The sequence below is a fragment of the Helianthus annuus genome, chromosome 5, assembly GCF_002127325.2.
Source record: "Helianthus annuus cultivar XRQ/B chromosome 5, HanXRQr2.0-SUNRISE, whole genome shotgun sequence".
NCBI lineage: Eukaryota > Viridiplantae > Streptophyta > Magnoliopsida > Asterales > Asteraceae > Helianthus > Helianthus annuus.
Window position 1 is genome coordinate 38,376,911 of NC_035437.2, and position 24,158 is coordinate 38,401,068.

At 32.1% G+C, this 24,158-nt stretch overlaps 3 protein-coding genes across 3 annotated transcripts; all 3 read left to right on the forward strand.

The window, feature by feature from the left end:
- Window positions 1-6,047: 6,047 nt before the first annotated feature.
- Window positions 6,048-8,425, forward strand: LOC110938888. Its single transcript, XM_022180893.1, has 2 exons — window positions 6,048-6,160; window positions 7,240-8,425. The coding sequence occupies exon 2, from the start codon at window positions 7,246-7,248 to the stop codon at window positions 8,041-8,043; it is 798 nt and encodes a 265-aa protein (XP_022036585.1). The 5' UTR covers window positions 6,048-6,160; window positions 7,240-7,245; the 3' UTR covers window positions 8,044-8,425.
- A 2,820-nt stretch (window positions 8,426-11,245) lies between these two features.
- On the forward strand, window positions 11,246-12,040 carry LOC118492096 (secreted RxLR effector protein 161-like). Its single transcript, XM_035989878.1, has one exon. The coding sequence runs from the start codon at window positions 11,246-11,248 to the stop codon at window positions 12,038-12,040; it is 795 nt and encodes a 264-aa protein (XP_035845771.1).
- Window positions 12,041-22,139: 10,099 nt separating this feature from the next.
- Window positions 22,140-23,557, forward strand: LOC118492471 (transcription factor IBH1-like 1). Its single transcript, XM_035990534.1, has 2 exons — window positions 22,140-22,282; window positions 22,772-23,557. Exon 2 carries the CDS (start codon window positions 22,779-22,781, stop codon window positions 23,379-23,381), a length of 603 nt encoding a protein of 200 aa, XP_035846427.1. The 5' UTR covers window positions 22,140-22,282; window positions 22,772-22,778; the 3' UTR covers window positions 23,382-23,557.
- The last annotated feature ends 601 nt before the right edge of the window (window positions 23,558-24,158 follow it).

Consider the following 24,158-nt stretch of genomic DNA (forward strand, 5'->3'; position numbering starts at 1 on the left):
CATACCATTTTTAATTTAATTTTATTCACATTTTAAAATTACGCTTTCGTCCTTCGTTTAAAATTACGTTTTTGCCCTCAACTTAAAATAAAATTATACCTTTGCCCTTAGCTCAAAATTACGCTTTTGTCCTCGGGTAATAGTGCCACACACCTGTGTGGCACTTCCCTATTGGACCATACCATTTTTAATTTAATTTTATTCACAATTTAAAATTACGCTTTCGTCCTTCGTTTAAAATTACGTTTTTGCCCTCAGCTCAAAATAAAATTATACCTTTGCCCTTAGCTCAAAATTACGATTTTGCCCTCGGGTCAAAAACTTTTTTTTTATTTTGTTCCCAGTTTAAAATTACGGTTTCGCCCTCCGTTTAAAATTACGTTTTTGCCCTCAGCTTAAAATAAAATGTTGTTTTTTCCTCTAGCTCAAAATTACAATTCTGCCCTCAGCTCAAAATTATGTTTTTGCCCACAGTTAAAAATAAAATTATGTTTTTCCCCCTAGCTTAAAATTATGATTTTGCTCTCAGTTTAAAATTATGATTTCGCCTCCAGTTCAAAATATAATTACGATTTTGCCCTCTGTATAGACATACATGTTATAAGAGAGAAATATCCGGCTTATTGCCCCGCAACGCGGGCGGGGCAAAAACTAGTTGTACTATACATTTAAAGGAAGAAAATAGTACATTTACGTGTACACTATATATAAAAAAATATTATATTATAAGGTGATATATTTTATGAGTGCATATAGAAGGATAGTTGTGTTTCGACATGGTGACGAGTTTAAAATCAACATGTATATAACTATGATATAGAAGTAAAGGCTAGAAAAAGATAGCAAATAAAAAACCTAAAGATCATGGTCCCTTAAAAGTTATTTAATATAGGTTTCATTATTATTATCAATGACATGATCAAGAATGGCCTAGTGTAATATAAATAAACATGGTTGGATACGATAAACTAATTTCTGGGTTATCTCCTCCTCACGTATTATTATCCACATAATAATAATAAAAATCCTATTTCCCAATTATTGGTATGATGCTTTAAAAGTGATTTCGGGGACTGAATGTAATCTTTTTCTCAATTAAAAATAGGCAAATTAGAAAATAATAATCCCATCTTTATGAAATTGTCAGATAATAATCCCAAGTCAGTTATTAGCCAATAATAATCCGACCTCGTCCATTTTTTTTGTAAAATAGTCCGCCGTTAAAATAGCTTAACGGAGTTAAGTTTTTTTTTCGAATTACAAACCGATGTTTTAGGGCTTTTGATCAGAACGAGGATACAAGTCGATTGATGTAAAACTTACCTCAAAATACTGCCCCCAACCCACGAAAACGGTGCTTCAATTCGGGTGTTTAACTTCCAATTAACAAAATTCAAGCCATTTCGAACACAATTTTGAGGTAAGTTTTACATCAATCGACTCGTATACTGGTTCTGATCAAAATATCTAAAACATCGGTTTGTAATTCGGAAAAAGACTTAACTCCGTTAAGCTTATTTTAACGGCAGACTATTTTACAAAAAAAATAGACGAGGTCGGATTATTATTGGCTAATAACTGACTTGGGATTATTATCGGCCAATTTCAGAAAGATAAGATTATTATTTTCCAATTGTCGTTAAAAATATTAATCTTTTATTTTCGAAAAATTTCATATATACCTTTTAAACATGTAAAATTGAATATTTATGCAAAAAAATAAGTTTTCAAATTTTAAACTTGTAAAATTAAATATTTATGCAAAAGACAAGTTTTCAATGCACAATAATACGCTTCTAAGGTAACTTAAAGAATACGTAATTTACAAATATATGAAATTACCCTTTTATTTATTACACAAGAATTTTATTATATATTTAAGTTACCAATCAATTTCAGATTATTAATTAATTAAATCATTTTGGTCGTGGAGTTCGTACAAAAGCTATAAGGTTTTTTTTTTAACGGCCAACGAATCCTCTAAATGGGCTACTGGCGAAATTACCATATCGGGATACACTCGCCTTCGAACCGGGGAAAGCCCTCAACTAGGGCCGAAGCCCGTGAACACTCGGCTGAAGGCACGACAGTGCGGTGAGGTAAAACCCGCTCAGTTCAAGGATCAAACTAGCGATCTCCACCTTTTCGCCTAGTCTCCCATTATCACCAGGTTCCGCAGAAAATAATGGGAAGAGCAGAAATCAAACTTGGGTCCCTTAGAACACTAAGTCTCTCCTTGTCACTCCACCACCACCTCATTGACAAAAGCTATAAAGTTCTCAATAGAATTATCAACCCCTCTTTCTTCTATGTGTCTATGTGTGTGTTTGTAACAACCACACACATTAAAAATCATTTTTGACAGAAATGGACAGTTCTTAAACCATACAATCCGTTTTCATATGCATATTTATATTCATTCAACTAGTTCAACCATCTTCTTTAATAGTTGACTGAATCACATGAATATCCAACCAACGAATATGACTGAAAATGGTCATGTTAACTACAACGAATATAGCCAAAAAGTTAGTGGTGGAGTGGTTGGGAAAACATTTAGTGTTCTTGTAACCCAGATTTGACTCTCACTCTCCCCATTATTTTCTGCGGCATACAGGCAGGGGCGGACCTAGTGTAGTCCGAGGCGTAGCCCGGGCTATGGCTCAACTTTTATCCGGTAGTGTAAAATTTTTTTTTTTTTTTTTGATTTTTATACTAAGGACACCCCTCAAAAACAACTAGAACATCCCTCAAAAAAAAATTTACAAACTGAAATTAAGCCCAAAAAATACTGATTATATTGGCCCAAATAACCATGGAAGGAAAACAAAGAAGAAAAATGTAGTTGGTAAAGTTTCTTTGTTAGCGTTGAAGTGAAATAAAAAAAAAAGTTGCAGGTTTTGATACAAGGAAGAAATGTTTCTTGAGGAGTACATCTTGGAAAGATAAGTCTGAAAGTCAAAAGTTAATTTAATTTACCTTTCAATTTCAAAAAATACGTTTTAATTCTTTCTTTAAAAGAAACAATTTAATATAACCTGTTAGGTGGGGTGGGGATGATCTCTTGCTGGGTGTTATGGAAGACTCGGAACGCTAAAGTTTTTCACGGTACGTGTCCGAAGGTTGTTGAGGCAGTGGCTTTGATTAAGTCGTGGTCTTTTTTGTGGTTAAGAAGTAGGTCAAAATTTTCTGGGTTAGTTTGGAAAGATTGGGTTCGTAATCCTTTGTATATGATGTAAGTGGTTGTTTGGCGGTCCTTTTTTCGAGGGCTTGCCTTGTTTTTTAATAAAATTCACTGTTCAAAAAAAGGTGGGGTGGGGATGGACTATTAAGGGATTTGTGTTGTGTATAAATATTGAGAAGCAGTTTCATTATATTAAACAATTAGTATGCCTTGTAGCGAAATTCGGTTTACAATCTTCTTGCTCCAACGCACAGTCTTCATTCTTTGCGTAATCGATCGGTCCCTTACGTAAAAATTAAAAATAAATCTAGCCCGTTCTAAAACCTAATAACTTATTGTCAATATTGATTTATAAAACATAGCTCAAATGTGAAATGCTCAATATGGATTCATTAACATAAATACTAATAACATTAAAAAAACTAGGTTATAAATTTTAATTCTTTAAGGCCTAAGTGTTTTTTTTTTTGCTCGACCAGGGCACTTGATTTTCAAGATTGGCCCTGCCCCGTAATATAGGTAAAAAAAATTTCTCCATTCTATAAATTATATAAACACACGGTAAAAAAAAATTGGGATACCCCTGAATATTTCTTCTGGTTCCGCCACTGCATATAGGTGAAGGGCGAATAAGGGTGGCGCCGGTTCGTCTTAAATGAGAGACGAGGTTTTACCGATTATTCCACTGTCTTGCTTTCGGAAGGGTGGAGGTCGAATTTCCACGCATCTGGAAGAGCAAAGGGCCTGGCGGGGGTCGAGTAGTCAACCTTGTCCACAGCGCCTGTTGTCACGATGATTAACACGTCTTTACTTGCCGTTAAAAAAAAAAGAAAAAAAAAAACTACAACGAATATGAGTACACATAAATAGAAATATGTAGACATGTTTTACATATCTATCCTATAACCTTACGAGTTTTGTTCATGAATTGCAACTACAAATATATTAATATTCCCTTTCTAAACTCGAAAGACAAGTTTATTAGACTGTTTATATGGAAATATACCAGTTTTACCCGTATTTTATAACCGGTTATTAGAAGACAGAGAAAATCGATTAAAAATTTAAAGGGTTCAACAAGGTAGACTCCCGCATTTTATTTTACAATGCTCCAAATTTATCAATGATATTATATATATAGAATTAAGGTCCGTTAAAAATCACTTTTTATTGTAAGAACTACGAGAACCAATGTGAACACAACAAAAAATACCTAAAAAACTCTAAAAAACACACAATTTTTTTTAATATTTTAAAAAAAATCACTATATTTCGTACCTAAAAAAATTTCGAATAACAATTATCGATCCACATTTGCATATGTATCATTTCTTTAACAAATTCTGTAATATGTTAACAGTATTAGACAATTGTACGTTCAATTACACTATCATCCGTAATACAATACTTTTTACATTAACAATATTAGAAATGTACATGTACATCTATATGTATGAACATGATATAACGTGTTTTTGGTACACTACTTTAAATACATTTTTATTTTCATCTACCATACCATCCATAATACATTACCATTACCTTCTATTATCCATAATACACTACTATTACCTTCTAATATCCAAAATACACTACCATTACCAATACGTATAATATTTTCACTTTATGCACATGTACATCAACACTCTTCATATCATATAAAACAAGATATTACATTATAAAGTGATAAATATAACCAAATCATTAACCACTTGATATAACTGACCAAAAACATGTACATGTGCCTATTTCATCATCCAAAATCACAAAGTTTTTGTATCAAAACACGTTATATCATGTTCATACATATAGATGCACATGTACATATTTAATATTGCTAATGTAAAAAGTAATGTATTACAGATGGTAATGTAAATGAAATTCCAGTTGTATAATACTGGTAATGTATTACGTAATTTGTCAAAGAAATGATACATATGCACATGTGCATCCATAATTGTTGAAATTTATTTTATGGACGAAATACAGCAATTTTAAAAAAAATATATATATTAAAAAATTGTGTGTTTTTTAGGTATTTTTTGTGTTCACATTGGTTCTCGTGGTTCTCACAATGGCCAGGATTTGTTCACTAAATTCACAAATACACTTGTATTCACTCTAAAACCTCACCCTATATATATATATATATATATATATATATATATATATATATATATATATTAAGGGGAATGTTTAAATGAAAACCAATAGTTATTGTGAAAACTCAAAAACTAATTAAAAAAGCCAAAAAAACATACCAATTTTTTTTTGCATAATAATTTTCGCAGGTTTTTTTATATATAAAAAAATTTTCAAAAAAAAAAAAAGAAAATTTTTTTGTGTAGTGCACATGTGTATTATTACACATGTACTATAATTTTTTTTTTTTTGAAAAAAAGTTTTTTTTCATTAATAAAAACCAGGGATTTTTATAAAAAAAATTAAAAAAAAAATTTTGTGTGTTTTTTAGGCTTTTTTTAGTTAGTTTTCAAGTTTTCACAATAAAAGTGGTTTTCATTTGAACAATCCCTTATATATTAATAGCATGAGTTCAGTCATTATAACGAATTTCATAACTAATTTAAAAAAAATAAACAATAGAGGAATAAAATATCACGAAGACATGCATATGAAAGTTCTTAATTTTTACATTAACTCATTACAACTCATTCATCTTTTTTTCATTTAACAACACTTTTATTCATCTTTTTGTTATGAATTATTATGTATTAATTGTATGACTATCCACTTTACTTATGACTCTCCATATACTTAACCCCCTATTCTTGTAAGCCTATAAATAGAGGCATGTGTAATCCATTTTCATATCAATGATATACATTTTTATCTCTCCAATCTCTCTTTCTCATCTCTAATAGGCTAGTTGTTTAAAACACGTTATCAGCACGATTTGTTTTTAGAGTTCGATCGTATTATCACAAGCGCCATTGCTTTGGATCACACCATCGTAAGGTATAATATATTTTCTAACCATTTTATCATTATTCATTATTTTCTCATACATGATCCATATTGTAATTCATACTATTTTGGGTTGTGTTAGAGACTTGTTCATACTACTCATCGTAAAGTCTACAAAAAAAAAAATGTTTTATTTTATTTTTTTCATTTCTAGAATCATAAAATGCTCTCAAAAGTTTAGTAGGGATAAGCTTGTATTTTATTGATCCATCTTAAAATGATTAATCTCAAACAAGCAAAACAAAACGTCCTTTGTGAAACCATATTTTTTTTGTATTATTTGCTTTATTTAATTGCACATAGTTTCAAAACCCATATTTATTTTATATTATTTAAGATCTAGTAATCTATATCTCTTGTTTTAATTTATTTATACTTACATCAAAATTATCTTAATTTAATTAGGTTGTTTCATTTACTTGATATACGCTAATTATAACTGTTGTGATAATTGACAGTAGTTTCCAACAGAAAACACAAACCAATAAAATAGAGTTTTAATGAAAAACCTTAATCATATAATTAATACTTTGTATATCAGTAATGGTATCCACATTATGTAATACATATACTATAAGTCGTAATTAATCTATTTTCAATATACTCCATGATCCTATCATATATTAAGTATATGGACTAGATATATTGACAACTGGCAAATACATTTTACACACCTTTGTTTTACACATGTAATTGTATCTTCATATACATAAAACAGTTGATATTATAGTCAATTGTGTATATCTATGTTGTACACTCATTGCACGGTTACAGTATTAACACAACACGAGAACTTTTGTATTCTGTTTTTTTTACACAGAAATCATGCTTATAGAACTATGGTACATATAATTTGTGGTTTTGATTAATTATATCGTAATAGGTTAATATAAATTATATATGTTTGCATATATGCATGGATATATGTAAATAAACTTTAATTGTTAATGACTAAATACATTATTATTTTGTTAGTCCTGTTTTATTTTATACTCAATAATGGTCACTAAATCTTATTTGATAATAATTTGAATAACATGCATTAATCCATGTGTATTTCTTTAATATAGTTAATCATGTCGAATCTTGCAAAGCTTGAGTTTATGGCTTTAGACATCACTGGAAAAAATTATTTATCATGGGCTTTGGATGATGAAATCCATCTAAATGCCAATAACCTTGGGGATACAATTAAAGAAGGAAATAAAACAAGTACCCAAGAAAAAGCAAAGGCAATGATTTTCTTACGCCACCATATTCATGAGTCATTGAAAAATGAATATCTTACTATCAAAGATCCACTCGTTCTATGGATCAATTTAAAAGAAAGGTATGACCATCAGAAAACAGTAATATTACCAAGAGCTCGTTATGAATGGATTAATTTAAGGTTGCAAGACTTTAAGTCTATAAGTGAGTATAACTCAGCAATGTTTAGAATCACGTCACAATTGATTCTATGTGGTGAAAATATTACAGATAAGGAGATGTTGGAAAAAACATTCTCCACCTTTCACGCCTCAAACATTGTCTTGCAACAACAATATCGTGAAAGGGGCTTCACCAAATACAGTGACTTAATATCATGTTTGCTTGTGGCTGAGCAAAATAATGAGCTACTGATGAAAAACCATGAAACTTGTCCGGTTGGTACAACCCCATTCCCAGAAGTGAATGTGGCAACATATAATGACCAAAGTGGAAGTCACGGACGTGGTCGTGGCTATCAACGTGGGCGTGGTCATGGTCGTAGTCATGGTCGTGGTCATGGACGTGGTCGTGGACGTGCATATGGTCGGGGAATTATCATGGTGTTCAATTCAAAAATAGAAGAACCCACCAGAAGTTGCATGATAATGAAAAAAATCAAATGATGAAAGAGGTAAAAAGAAAAGTGGAACATCATCTAATGCATGCTATCGATGTGGTGGTAACAACCACTGGGCTGGTACATGTCGTACAGCCAGACACTTAGTAGAGCTTTACCAACAATCTATAAAAGACAAACAAAAAGGAATAGAGACAAATTTCACATATAAAGATGGAAATGTTGATGTCCCAAGTGGTGAAAAGGACCATACTAATGCAACTAATCTGGATTAAGATGATTTCCTTATCGAGCAAGCTAATTTGGATTCTAGTGATATCATGGCTGATACAAACCAGTTGGATGCTTGCAATTTTCCCTATGCATGAATGATTATATTTAAAATTATGCTATTTCCTTGATGTTTTATTAAGACATTTTGTTTGGGATTTTGTTAAGTTTTGTTTTTGGGGCACTTTATGAAATTGTTATGTTTGAACCATATTATATTTTTATTTATGAAGCTTTATTTTGTTTTGAAGCATATGGAGTATTCAACTAAACTTCATATTAATGGTGAAGATGTATGTCTAATAGACAGTGCTACTACACATACAATCCTAAAGAAAAGGGATTATTTCTCTAGTTTAACAATGAAAGAAGCAAGCGTTGGTACTATATCTGGTAAAACAAAGTTAATTGAAGGCTTTGGAGAAGCATATGATGTTCTACAAAGTGGAACTTTGCTCAAAATTAACAATGCCTTATTTTCCCCACTATCTCAAAGAAATCTGATAAGCTTTAAAGATATTCGTCTAAATGGATATCATCTTGAGACTACATGTGAAGGACATGATGAGTACCTTCAAATCCAAATATTATTTCGGAAAAAAAACACATATTAGAGAAGTTACACGCATTTGCCTCTGGTTTGTATTGTACCAAAATTGGTGCAGTTGAATCAAATGCAATCATAAACCAAAAGTTTATGGATCGAGAAAATTTTATCATTTGGCATGACCGGTTAGGCCATCCCGGATCAATAATGATGCGAAAAATTATAGAAAATTCATGTGGTCATTCTTTGAAGAACCAGAAGATTCTTCAATCTAAGGATATTACATGTGTTGCATGCTCACAAGGGAAGTTAATCACTCGCCCATCACCAGTTAAGGTAGGGACAGAATCCTTGAGTTTTTTAGAAAGAATACATGGGGATATATGTGGACCTATACACCCTCCCAGTGGACCATTTAGATACTTTATGGTGTTAATTGATGCATCAACTAGATGGTCACATGTGAGTTTACTATCAAGTCGTAATATGGCATTTGCACGACTACTTGCTCAATTAATAAGGTTAAGAGCACATTTCCCAGATTATCCCATAAATAAAATTCGGTTGGATAATGCTGGGGAATTTACATCCCAAACCTTCAATGATTACTGCATGTCTATTGGCATAAGTGTAGAGCATCCAGTACCTCATGTACATACGCAAAATGGACTTGCTGAATTGCTTATCAAGCGACTTCAAATGGTTGCAAGACCAATGATTATGAAATCAAAACTACCAACATCTGCTTGGGGGCATGCAATTTTACATGCAGCAACACTAATTCGCATCAGGCCAACGAGTTATCACACTTCCTCCCCATTAAAGTTGGTTTTTGGTCAGGAACCAGATATTTCCCATCTAAGGATTTTTGGTTGTGCCGTATATGTTCCTGTCGCTCCACCACAACGAACAAAGATGGGACCTCAAAGGAGGTTAGGAATATATGTTGGGTATGAATCACCATCGATCATTAAGTATTTAGAGCCATCAACAGGTGATTTATTTACAGCTCGATTTGGTGATTGTCATTTTGTTGAAACAACATTCCCAACATTAGGGGGAGACGAAAAGCAGCTGAAAAATAATAATATAATTTGGAATGAATTATCACTATCTCATCTTGATCCTCGAACTAAAGAGTGTGAACAAGAAGTTCAAAGAATAATTCATTTACAAACATTAGCAAATCAAGTACCAGACGCATTTACTGACCCAAAAAGAGTGACTAAGTCACACATACCAGCTGCTAATGCTCCAGTAAAAATAAGTGTCCCAGAAGGACAACCACATGTTGGAAATGAGTCTAATGCACGTCTCAAACGTGGTAGACCAATCGGTTCTAAAGATAAAAATCCTCGAAAGAAAAAAGGAGCAAATAATGATGGCCCAATCGAGGTAATGATAATGCCAAGAAAAGAGTTTCCTGAAGAGACACTAGACATGATGGTTCCAGAAGAACCTCAGGTACCTGAAAACGAAGAGATCTCAATAAATTATATCATGTCTAGAAAGGTATTGAACCGAAATGAAATCGACGTCGATGGCAGTTTTTCATATAACATAGCGCTAGAAGTAATGGAAAATAATGAGGATCAAGAACCAAAATCTGTTGAGGAATGTAAACAAAGAAATGATTGGCCAAATTGGAAAGACGCAATTAAGGCAGAATTAGATTCCCTCAATAAACGAGAAGTTTTTGGACAAGTAGTCCCTATACCTAAAGGTGTAAAGCCTGTCGGATATAAGTGGGTCTTTGTGCGAAAACGCAATGAGAAAAATGAAATCGTACGATACAAGGCACGATTAGTAGCACAAGGTTTTTCGCAAAGACATGGGATTGATTATGAGGAGACATATTCTCCGGTAATGGATGCGACAACTTTTCGTTATCTTGTTAGTCTGGTAATACAAGAAGGGATTGATCTGCGCCTAATGGATGTTGTGACAGCCTACCTTTATGGCTCACTTGATACTGATATTTACATCAAACTCCCTGAAGGATTCAAATTACCAAACTCATGTACATCTAGTTCTCGAGAACATCTTTCAATTAAATTAAACAAATCATTATATGGGCTAAAACAATCTGGGCATATGTGGTATAATCGCCTTAGTGAGTATTTGTTGAAAGAAGGTTACAAAAATAATTCAATATGCCCGTGTATCTTCATAAAAAGGTCAGAATCTGAATATGTTATAATTGCTGTATACGTTGACGACTTGAATATAATTGGAACTCCAAGGGAGCTCCAAAAGGCAGTTGAATGCTTGAAAATAGAATTTGAAATGAAAGACTTTGGAAAGACAAAATTTTGTCTCGGGTTACAAATCGAACACCTTAAGGGTGGAATTCTTGTACATCAACAAAACTTACATAGAAAAGTTACTTAGAAGGTTTTATATGGAAAAATCACATCCATTGAGTACCCCAATGGTTGTAAGATCTCTTGATGTCGAGAAAGACCCATTCCGACCTCCGAATGATGGAAAGGAAATTCTTGGTCCAGAAGTACCCTATTTAAGTGCAATTGGTGCACTAATGTTTCTTGCTAGTCATACACGACCAGATATATCATTTTCTGTAAATTTATTGGCAAGATATAGTTCATGCCCTACGAAGAGGCATTGGAATGGGGTAAAACAAATATTTCGATACCTTCAAGGTACAAAAGATATGGGGTTGTATTTTACTAACCAATCAGCAACAAGTTTGGTTGGTTTTGCAGATGCAGGGTATTTGTCTGATCCTCACACTGGACGATCTCAAACTGGATATTTATTCACAAGTGGAGGCACTGCTATCTCATGGCGTTCTTTAAAGCAAACCATCACAGCCACATCATCTAATCATGCAAAAATATTGGCGATTCATGAAGCTAGTCGAGAATGTGTTTGGTTAAGAAGTGTAATACAACACATTCGTGGGTCTTGTGGTATTTCTATGAGAGATGAGGGACCGACAATTTTGCATGAAGACAACGCAGCATGCATTGCTCAACTTAAGGAGGGATATATCAAAGGTGACAGAACGAAGCACATTTTACCAAAGTTCTTTTTCACACATGATTTGCAAAAGAATGGAGATATTACTGTCCAACAAGTTCGTTCTAGCGATAATTTGGCAGACTTGTTTACTAAATCACTTCCGACCTCTACATTCAAGAAACTGGTTCATGGCATCGGGATGCGTCAACTCAAAGAGATTAAATCATCAGGGGGAGAATAATACGCGCTGCACTCTTTTTCCCTTAGCTATGGTTTTATCCCACTGGGTTTTCCTGGCAAGGTTTTTAATGAGGCAGCATCACCAAGCGTATTATTAGAATAATGTATTATTTTGTCACGTGGATAGTCAAGGGGGAGTGTTATGAATTATTATGTATTAATTGTATGACTATCCACTTTACTTATGACTCTCCATATACTTAACCCCCTATTCTTGTAAGCCTATAAATAGAGGCATGTGTAATCCATTTTCATATCAATGATATACATTTTTATCTCCCCAATCTCTCTTTCTCATCTCTAATAGGCTAGTTGTTTAAAACACTTGTTATATTTTAACAACAATTTATTTTATGATTCAAACCCTCAACCTCTAATAAATAAATATTTTCAGATAAATCAAAAGTCCTTAATAACTTATTATCTTACTGGTTTAATTTTCCTCCACAAAACCATCATCAAACATTTAAGGGTCGTCTTTGAGGGAGTGCGGGCTGGGCGACGGCCCAGGGCCTAGTCTTCCCGAGGGCCCAGATACATATTTCTATTAATATATATATATATATATATATATATATATATATATATATATATATATATATATATATATATATATATACAGGAGAAGGATCCGTTAGGAACCACCCTTTATTGCGAGAACCGCGAGAACCAGTGTGAACACAAACAGTAATTCCTAAAAAAATCTAAAAAACTATCACACCCTGACTTTTGCGGAAGCGTGATTATGGTGTGACTTTCTTAATATCATTGCATTGAATCATAACATCAACTATATGATAAAACCATAGGTTTGTCATCCATTAAATAAGTGTAAAGCATAACAACATCGTTTTAAAACGTAGACTTCAAATTCAAGTTTTACAAATCATACAAATTGTTTGTGAGCCTATTAAAGACTCGTCAAAAGTTAATGAATAACACCAAGGTTTGGAAGACGTGTCTCGTACAGGAATAAGACACACTAACCAAACTCAAAGGCCATAGATGACATCTTTATTCTTAACGCAGCATAAAAACTTCCAACGCCCGCCAGATCCACTTTACAAATTCCCTGAAATACATGTAGTTTGAAAAACATCAACAAAAGTTGAGCGAGTTCATGTGTTCGTTTGTGTGTATGTGTAAACCTTTGAAACGTTGTAAGTATGTAAGTAAGTCCCTGGTATGTAGCAATAAGGAAAAAGAGATCACCAATGGTTTGCAAGGCCATTGATATGTGTGAAGTGATGCAGGAAGACTCAAACCTAGCAGATTTTGCACCGGGCTTCCGGCTAGAAGACATTGTCACCACATGGTCCACTCAGCGGACTCAGGGGTAGGGCTCGCTACACCCAAATAGATCTGTCACTCATGCCCATCGGTCCTACAACGAGGATTGATGGCCTTAATCGCCCTACTCATTCACATGATCTAGTCGTAAACCCTCCTTAAGCTAACCATACCATGTATAAAAATGTCTGTAGTAATTGTAACATGTATTCCACCCCTGCAGTATAAAACTGAAACAGTTAAGAGAAAAGGGGGGACATGAACTCACAGTATTGCGTCTTCAGTATGTGTAACCCAAGTCTCCTCAGCAAACACGACTACCTACAGTGTACTAACGTCTATTAGACGAACGGGTCGTGCCTTTGCTTAGTATGAAGGTTTTTGAGTTACGTTTCTTGTGTTCCCAATATTATTCCAAGTTATAATTATTAGTTAAAATAATTATTTTAACTCTAAATTATACTTCATTCTGGAATAATTGTTAAACAATATTTCTGTATTAGTACTTCTCAGGTATTTTAACTTGTATTTCCTCCCCAAGGATGGGGGTATCTCATACATGTGGAGCCATGTATTGGCGTCGTATCCGGTTTATTATTCCCATTAAAAATGTACTAATATATTCCCAATATATACTTCCAAAACAATATATTTTCAAGTCTCACTTTGAAAATATATATAACTTATTTGTCAGAATAACGTATTCCAAGAAAATATATATTTTTACTTCCAAACATAATATATTTTTCCCTTGTTGAAAATATGTTGTGACTTGATAATATTTACAAAAACCATATTTTCATTTTCTTCGTTTCCAAAATAATGTTTACCAAAAATATATTGTAACGGTATATTCCAAAATATTTTGTAAGTTACGTTTTAGCGTATGATTTCACAATATCAAGTGTGTAACTTAAATATTTATTAGAAGAGATTTCTGGTATTATTTTGGAATTGTAATTTTCCATGGTATTTGTAAGTTATATTATTTTACCCTAAAGTAATATAACTAGTTCACAAAATATGCAAATATTCCCACAAGTGTCTAAGTATAAAATATATATATTCTAAATATATATTTACCCATTTTTATTTACGAAAACCAAGCTCCTGTACTTTGTATTTTTGTAACAAAACCTATGGCGAAGTTTATTTTGAAAAACAAAGTTAAAACATATTTGTAAACACTTGTTAGAAAATAATTTCTAAGTGTTGGAATTTTTTTTTTTTTGGAAAATTTCGTCATAGTCTCCTTTGTAAATGGAGGTGTCCATGCTAATAAGCATATCATTTTCTTTTCCAAAAATTATTCAAACCATCAACAAACATACTCTAAACAATATTACACTTACCAAGTGTAAAAACTACTCAATTTATCACCCAAGATGAACTTGATGTTCTATAGAAACTCGTAGTAACTCGGTGAAGTGTTTAGTGGGTTTAGTTACCCTCCAAAGTGTGTTTACTTTTGTTAAAATCTCATTCTCGGGATTTTTAGATGTTCACAACTTGTGAACATATTTTACAAAAATATCTATTTACACATTTTCATGTCTTACTAGGATCCATATACTTGTTTCTTTCCAAAAATAGTGTAAGAATCATGATCTTTCAAAATCCGTCTTTTTAACTTGGGTTTTTTTAGAAAAATCACTCTCAAGACTTGGATTTACAAGATTACTAGTTTACTTGGTTTATTATTTTTCAAGAAAAATCATCCTACTTTCAAGTTCATGTCTTCACTGGTGGATGATTATTTCATGTACACATAATCATCTCTAACTTGTTAAACCATGTTTTTAATCATAACTTAACAAGTTTTATATGATGACTAACCATCATATTACTAGTAATCATCAAGAAATCATCAACACATTCAAACAACATCATACTATCATTATTTCATCTTGTTTCATCATCTTTAAGCTTATGTTTCAAGATTTAAGATTCAAGTCTTTTAGAGTTCATAAGATTTCATCATAAAATAACCTTTAACCACTACAAACATGAAGTAAACAAGGATCAAAGAAGCTTACAACTAGCTTAAAGCTAGGGAAGATCAATGGGGAAAAATGAGTGGATAAAAGCACATAAGAGAGGTCCTTAATGATTTGTGAGTTCCACACTTCGTGATTCACCTTTGTGCACCTTGTGAGAAGCTTGGAATACTTAATTGAAAATTAAAAACAATGGTTGTAGTGGAAGGGGGTTTCGGCCGAGCATTAATGGGGAAGGGAAGAAGAAATGTTGAAGTGAAGATGGAGAAGTCTAGTGTTCTTTTATCCAATGTGATCATTATCCAAAGGTTAACATGTCTAGGAAGTAAAACACATAATCTACATAATCCCAATGTGAAGATTTAGGAGATATGGAGAAGATTTGAATTGATCTTGATGTGGGGCCATGATGAACCAAAAATCAGCTGGGGGGGGGGGGTTAGTGTAATATTTGATGGTAAAATGTGATAAGTGGAAGGTTATAGGTAAAAGTCTAGTGTTTGTGTGTTGCATGTATTATGTCGGGTGTCATAGTGCTCGGGGACCATAACTAGCTTAAAAAATTAAAACAATGTTTCTGGTAATATTTTTGTGTTTCAGGTAGTGTCCGGTTGTTTGGTTATATACCGTTCCATTAAAGTGCTAAGTTATATCGTAAAGTGTCCTTTATGTAACTTTTAGTGACCCATTAAATTCCCGACACTTAGGAAAGCATACAGGACCATTTTGCCATATTCTTTTGCAAGTGACTAGCATGTTTAAATGCTGAATTTTGTTTATAAATGCAGATTTTTGCAGTTTAAGTGGGTTTTAGGCACTTTCCGGCACCTAAGTTATCACCTAGTGACGCAGTTTTATGCTCCTTACTTCCCTACACTCCCTACTAGTGTAGTACCTTGTCTTTGGCTCATACTGGGCCTCAATATATTGTCTGTCTATGTGCTGGTATTGTCAGCAATGTTTCTGGGTTATCCGCTCCCTGTGCTAACTGTGCTTTGTGCATCAAGTTTGTCACTAAAGGTTGTGTGTAATAAATGGAGTGACAGTATGAATGTGATGCATGTGTATGTATGTATCAGAAATCAGAAAGCAGTTTAATCAACAGTTGTAATTAAGCACAGTCATTAAGCATAAATCAATATTAATTAAACGTACGGATGCATGAAAATTTGACAGTTGTCACAAAGACACCCCAATTTTTTTTTTTTTTTTTTTTATGTTTTTACTATTTTTTTTTTTTGAAAAAATCGCTATATTTTGTTAATAAAAAAGAATTTCAAAAAAAAAAAAAAAAATCGAGTAACAGTTATCCATGCACATGTGCATATGTATCATTTCTTTGACAAACTCCGTATTTCATTACAAATATTAGTCAATTGCACTTTCATTTACACTACCACGTGTAAAACACTACTTTTTACGTTAACAATATTAGAAATGCACATGTGCATCTATATGTATCAACATGAAATAAGGTGTTTTGGTACACTACTTTGAATACACTTTATCTTTCATCTATCATTCATCCATAATACACAAACATGCACATGTGCATATGTATCATTTCTTTAACAAATTTCGTAACTCATTACAAATATTAGACAATTGCACTTTCATTTACACTACCATATGTAATACACTACTTTCTACATTACCAATATTAGAAATGCACACGTGCATCTATATGTATCAACATGAAATAAGGTGTTTTGGTACACTACTTTGAATACACTTTCCCTTTCATATATCATAACATCCATAATACACTATCATTACCTACTACCATTCATAATACAATATCATTACCTCATACCATCCATAATACAATACTATTACCAATATTTTCACTTTATTACATGTATATCAACACCATTTATACCATCCAATCATCATATTACATCATAAAGTAACAACTATAGCCAAACCATCAACCACTAGATATAACTAACAAAAAAAATGTATATGGGCCTACTTCTCCATTTAAAATCACAAACTTTTTGTACCAAAAAATGTTATATCATGGTTATACCTAATGATGCAAATGTGCATTTTGAATATGGTAATGTAAAAAGTAGTGTATTACAGATGGTTTTGTAAAAGTGCAACTGGTTTTATAAAAGTGCAACTGTCTATTACTGATAACGTATTATGGAATTTGATGAAGTAATGATATATATGCATATGTGCATAAATAACTGTTACTCGAAAAAAAAGGTTTTTTTTTTTTTTTAATTTTTTTTTTGGTAACTTAATATAGAGATTTTTGTTAAAAAAATAAAAAAAAAATAAAAAATTTTTTTTTTGAGTGCTCTTTTAATTTTTTTTTGGATTTTATTTTGTGTTCACATTAGTTCTCGTGGTTCTCGCAATAAAGCTGGTTCTCGCAATAAAGCTGGTTCTCGCATGAACCTTACCCTATATAATATATATAGGGTACGGTTCATGCGAGAACAAGCTTTATTGCGAGAACCGCGAGAACCAATGTGAACACAACCTAAAATAGCTAAAAAAAACCTAAAAAAACTAACCGCCCCCCTCAAAAAAAAAAAAAAAAAAAAAAAAAAAAAACTAAACCCCCACATCCCCCAAGTTAATTGCTAAATTACTAAAGGGAAATTGGCCTATAATAATCCCACCTAAACCTTATTGGCCATTAATAATCCCACCTCAGAATATTCCCCCCACCAGTCCCACTTGTCACATATTTTTCCTACAATTGTCCCCCGTTAAAAAAACTTAACGGAGTTAAGCTTTTTTCCAAATTACAAACAGATTTTTTAGGGCTTTTGATCAGAACGATGATACGAGTCCATTGATGTAAAACTTACTTCGAAATGGTGCTCCAAGTGACTTGATTTTGGTTAATTGGAAATTTAAACACCTGAATTGAAGCGTCGTTTTCATCGTTTGGAGCACCGTTTCGAGGCAAGTTTTACATCAATGGACTCGTATCGTCGTTCTAATCAAAAGCCTTAAATAATATGTTTGTAGTTTGGAAAAAAGCTTAACTCCGTTAGGTTTTTTTAACGGGGGACCATTGTAGGAAAAATAGGTGAAAGGTGGGACTGGTGGGGGGAATATTCTGAGGTGGGATTATTAATGGCCAATAAGGTCTAGGTGGGATTATTACAGGGCAATTCCCCAAAACTAAACCCCCCAAAAAACCTAAAAAAACCCCCACCCCCAAGCTAAAATGCTAAAAACTAAACTCACAAAAAACATAAAAAAATAAAAAAAAAATAAAAAATAAAAAAAACACACAAAATTTTTTATTTTTTTAATATTTTTTTACATTAAAATCGCTACTTTTAGTAGCGAAATTTTTTTTTTTAAAAAAAATTAAAATTTTTTTTCTACTAAAAGTAGCGATTTTTTATAAAAAATATTCAAAAAAATTTCATTTTGTGTGTTTTTTAGCTATTTTTAGGTATTTTTGATTGTGTTCACATTGTTTCTCACGGTTCTCGCAATAAAGGGTGGTTCATAACGGATCCTTCTCCTATATATATATATATATATATATATATATATATATATATATATATATATATATATACGAGAACGCTAAATATCGCGAGAACCGTGAGAATGAATGAAAAAACCACAAGAACTTTGTCAAAAACAATTCAAATTCAAAATTTATTTTTACGGTTATCGTTATTGTTCGAATACAATGTTAGAAATTAAATTTACAGATGCGTAAAAAATCTAGTAATAGTGATTTTGAGAGGAGAAATGAATTATTTGATGTTATAAATTGTTTTTTGATGTTGTATTTTAATTACAATGAGATTTGTATTAAAAAAAAAACGGTTTTGATTGGTTTTTTCATTCGTTCTCACGGTTCTCGTAATATTTAGCGTTCTCAAGATAACTCTCCTATATATATATATATATATATATATATATATATATATATATATATATATATATATATATATATATATATAGGGTTGAGTTTATTTCAGAACTCTAAATAACTACAGAACTTTCAGAACTCCTAATAAACAATCATTTTATATATAAGTTTTTGTATTTAATATCTTTTTATCATCTATTATATGTATTTCTTTGTTTACATACATGTTAAAAGTAGTTTACATATGTTTAATTGCCAAAATTATATATATGTGTCATAACTCATTACATATATGTAAAAAACTAGTTTACATATGTGTAATTATAAAATTGCATATAAAAAATGATAAAATTACTCTTAACGTGTGTGTAATCGTAAAAATACGCATAATAAATGATAAAATTATCCTAAACATAAAAATATATAAATAAAAAGATTGTTTATCAGGAGTTCTGCGAGTTCTGTAAATATTTATGGTTCTGAAATGATCTTGGCCCTATATATATATATATATATATATATATATATATATATATATATATATATATATATATATATTGAATGAATGAATAAACTAATAAGAATACCGTAAATGCGTGAAATAATATAAATAAAACAAGCCTTCTTAAATCCAACATAACATGTTGTAGGCCTCAACCACATAAACAATCATATCATTTGATGCATGACAAAAAGCAATTCTCTCATATGCATTAAATCTATTATAAATTACAAATTTTCTTCTGAACTTGATATGATTAAATTATAACTTATTGTTTTTTTTAAATGTTACTTCTTAAGATTTGATGTTTTCTGAAAGAGCTGGTTGAACTTATAAGAGACATTTTCATATGTATACATAGTATTTGTTTTGTCGTTGGGTTTATAACAATTATTGTTGCATTATAGTCTATAGACTTTTTACACATGAGTTATTGGCGTTATATTCTAGGGACCCGATTTTTTTCTCGCCCTGGGCCCAAATAATTTTCGAGAATTTTCGAAGACGGCCCTGAAACATTTATCATTGTTATATTTAATTATTAACACTATATATATTTCACTATAAAAATTCGAAGAAAATTAAGTGTTTAGCTTCTAATTAAAGTAATCATAATCAACAACCACCACATGACTAAACCTAACCTAACCATGAACCCTGCATTACTTGTCGTTGAACCCACCAAGCCAGCGATGGGAGCCATTTTGAGATCACATGTGGCATCCATCCACCCGACATCTTCATGGTTTCAGGATCTCTTCTTAACCCAATACGACCATTCATCCTTAACTTTATAGAAATCTCATCTTACTTAATTAACTAATTACTTACCTACCAGGAAACACGATGCGTGCTTCTTTCAAACATGATTCTCTTCTAATTAATTCATAGAAATCTCGACCTTCTTAATTACTTAATTTAAAAAGAACTTGATAATTCAAGTTCAATTAATTTAAAAAGAACTTGATAATTCTAATACGATTAATATCTCAATTTTAGTTAATTACCTTGAGCTATTTTCATCAAAATCCTTTTGTTTTGTTAACAAGCCTTCTCTCTGTTGGAAAATTTCGAAATTGCTCGGATAAATCTGAAGTCGTGTAATCACTTTCAGATCAAACAATTGGAGTGGCTACCAATCTTTGATCGGATAAAATCAGATTTGATTCTAGATTTCTGTATGAGAATTTGATTGAGAGAATTTTGAGGGATTTGACGAACTGCTGATTCGTCTAGGGTTTGGAAAAAACGTTTGAGAGAGCGTATATTCAGTTTTCCATAACTGCCTGCAGTTTTTGTTTTAAACAAAAACACCTTTGGTCCCTCATGTTTCAAAAGTGCATATTTAGCCCGAAATTTAATTTCTGATGCATTTTCGATAAAGCACTTTTGTCCAAAATAAAAAACTGCAGGCAGGGGCTCTGCCCCTTGGACCCCGCCAGGGGCTGCCGCCCCTTGGACCCCGCTTCTCTCGGGGGCGCTGCCCCCTTGGATCCCCCGTTAGTCCCGATGACATTCAAATAAGCGTGCACTCTTATTTGTATGTCACGCGCAATCTCAAATTACACTAAAATATCCAACACTCTCCTTTTCATTTATCACATAATAATTTAACTTTGACAATTTTGAAGTTGAAATATTTGAAAATGTAATACGTATATTATATATTTAAGATGTATTTTAATTTCATGACTAATACCTGTTAATTTTTAAGAAATTAATTCCACGCAAATTATTTAAAACTATAACTAAAGATTTAAATTTTAAATGGATTGAAAACAAGGTGAATTATGCCGTGCCTAACTTAGAAACACATGAACATGGTTACCATTTTGATGTCACAACACAATTATTGTCGTGAGAATCAATCCTCATATTCCGTAAAGAAAAAACTGTGACATCTTTTGTTTATATTTTTTTTAGTAAGGGTAATAACACTCTCAATCAAGTAAAACGATACTATTTCCATTAATCAATTTGATAGAAAATTAAAACAGAAAGGGCAGTTCTTTTATAGGTTAATTCCTTTGCTTTTAATGAAAGAAATATATCGATATATATAATGTATATGTTTTGTTATTATAGGTTTTCCAAATTGTGGGTTTGAAACACACATTTGTAATTCATCTCACTACTCGTTGACGTTTTAAAATTCAAGAACTAGGGATATACTCTTGATTTTATACATGAGAACTAAGAAGGTATGTATTACTCTATATGACTGTTCAAAGAAATATGTATTGAATTTGAAGAACATATATACATGCATATATTATATTTGAAAGATCATTAAAATAACTAATATGTTATTTTCTAATTATTTTATGTATTATAGAAAATACAATAAGTTTTAATTATTCCCTTTTAGGGTTTTGATGGGGAAGTAGGCCATGGACACCCATGTGAGTCCATGTGCAGTGTCTTTCTCTAAGTGCCCCCACCCTTTCATTTATTTATTATGAATAAACAATGCTTAAATTTCAACTTCATTCTCATCCTTCGATACTTTGTTTGATCCCTAAAAATTGATCTCTCTGAAACTGCAAACATACCAGAGCTCCCAGGAATCTTCATTCATATTACACTTAAAGAAAGGTAATCATTGGTCTATTGTTTAACGTTTCCAAATGTTCATAGTTATAAATACTACATAAGTTTAATATATATTCGTCTTTAATCGTATCCATAGTTATGATAATCATCTTATCATCTTTACGTTTAAATAGCAATTTGTACGTTTTCGAGAGAAGAAGTTGTTAAATATGAATTTGAAAAACGTTCCGTTTAATTATTTTTTAAGCCAAAGATAAATTAATATACTGGATGAACAGTATAATTTCGTTATTGTATCTCACATATTTCATTGCACAAAACCTGATAGGCTTCGAAATCGGTATCTTATTACATATACATGATTTGGTGTTCTTGATATCTATTTTGCTGATGTTTTGATGACAAACTTTCAAGTTTTGGGATGGTTTTGTTTATTGTTTTTCCTGTATGTCTCCTACTCAAACTGAAATTTGATTAAATTGGTTTTGTTTGTTGTTATGTTCATAATGATATAAGTGTTGTAATTTTTAGGTTAAAAATGCACACTTCAAGCATGCTAAAGAAAGAATTTCTTAATAAATGGATAAAGGGTCTCCAAATATGTTGTTCTTCAAAGAGTAAAATGGATCTCTTGGAGAGAAAGAAGAAAATAAAGCTATCTGCAGACATTGCCATGGCTTCTGCTAAAAAGACAGCAACTTCATGGAGCAATGCACTAATATCCGAGGCTAAGAAAAACAAGCAAGACACCATTCTTGTGAGCCAATTATTAGGGTCCGAATCGCCGTTGAAGCTACAAAAGAGTACAAATAGGATTATCAGTATCCATAAAAGAGTTCAATGCAAGAAAATCTTGAAAAGAAGTTGCTATAATGCTGGTAAAAGGATGATGATGAAGAAGAAGAACCTGGGCATTTCTAGATCGAATTTCGCAACTACTATTGCAAAAAGATTGGTGAAGAAGAGGACTAAAGTACTTAAAAGACTTGTACCTGGTGGAGAATCCATGGATGAAGTCTCCCTGATCAAAGAAGCAATGGACTACATTCTTTCTCTTAAAGTACAAGTTGATGTGATGAGGAGTGTTGTTACTGCAGCTGAGGTTTTGAGTGATGATAAATTGCTGAAATTGGTAGAATAAAGAAAATATATATAGAACTTGAAAAAATCCATGTACAGGTATTGCAGCTAGAACCTCTAGTGTATATCTTTCTGTCCTTTTAACTTTATTCTATATTGTAATGTAATAATTTGCCCCAGCTAGTCCATCTTTTACAAGTAAAACATGATTCATATGAATCAAGCTAGCTTCAATTATGAATCCGCTTCAAGTATAGCTTATGGATGCAAATGGGCCGAGATGGTATCGAGCTCCATATGACCGACCGCCTTAGGCTAAGGGTGAACTCGTTTTAATATCATGCAAGATCGAGGTTCACTTGAGGGAGTTTTTTAGCTCGATTCAAAGGCTTGAAAGTCGTAACATATTCATTATAAACTATACCAAAATACTCAATTCAATTTGAGCTCGAATAAGTTGATTGAAGCTGGTTAATTTTTAATTCTCTTGTGTTGTTCTTACATATATATAGTAATTTCGGATTTAAAAGTTTGATGAAAATTATCTTCGAGTATTTAGACCTTCTCCAATGTAAGGCTTACTCGTCTGATGTGTACGAGAGAGATTGTTGCCATGAAGGAGAGAAGGAAAGAAAGAAGTCCGCAGAAGGTAGGGTCTTGTGAGTAGGGATGAATGAGGGAGAGAGGAGAGAGGAGAGAGGGCATCCCGGCCAGTAGAGATCAAGAAGAGAGATGACGGGCAGCCAACGTGGAGCAAGGTAGTTAGCCCACCCATGAAGACAGTTTGTTAGACAATCTCCAATGCTAAATGTGTCCTTAGATGCCTTAACTGCCACTT

Coding starts and splice junctions, on each gene's coding strand:
- LOC110938888 (XM_022180893.1), top strand. CDS start 7,246: ATGTCGAATCTTGCAAAGCTTGAGTTTATGGCTTTAGACATCACTGGA.
- LOC118492096 (XM_035989878.1), top strand. CDS start 11,246: ATGGTTGTAAGATCTCTTGATGTCGAGAAAGACCCATTCCGACCTCCG.
- LOC118492471 (XM_035990534.1), top strand. CDS start 22,779: ATGCACACTTCAAGCATGCTAAAGAAAGAATTTCTTAATAAATGGATA.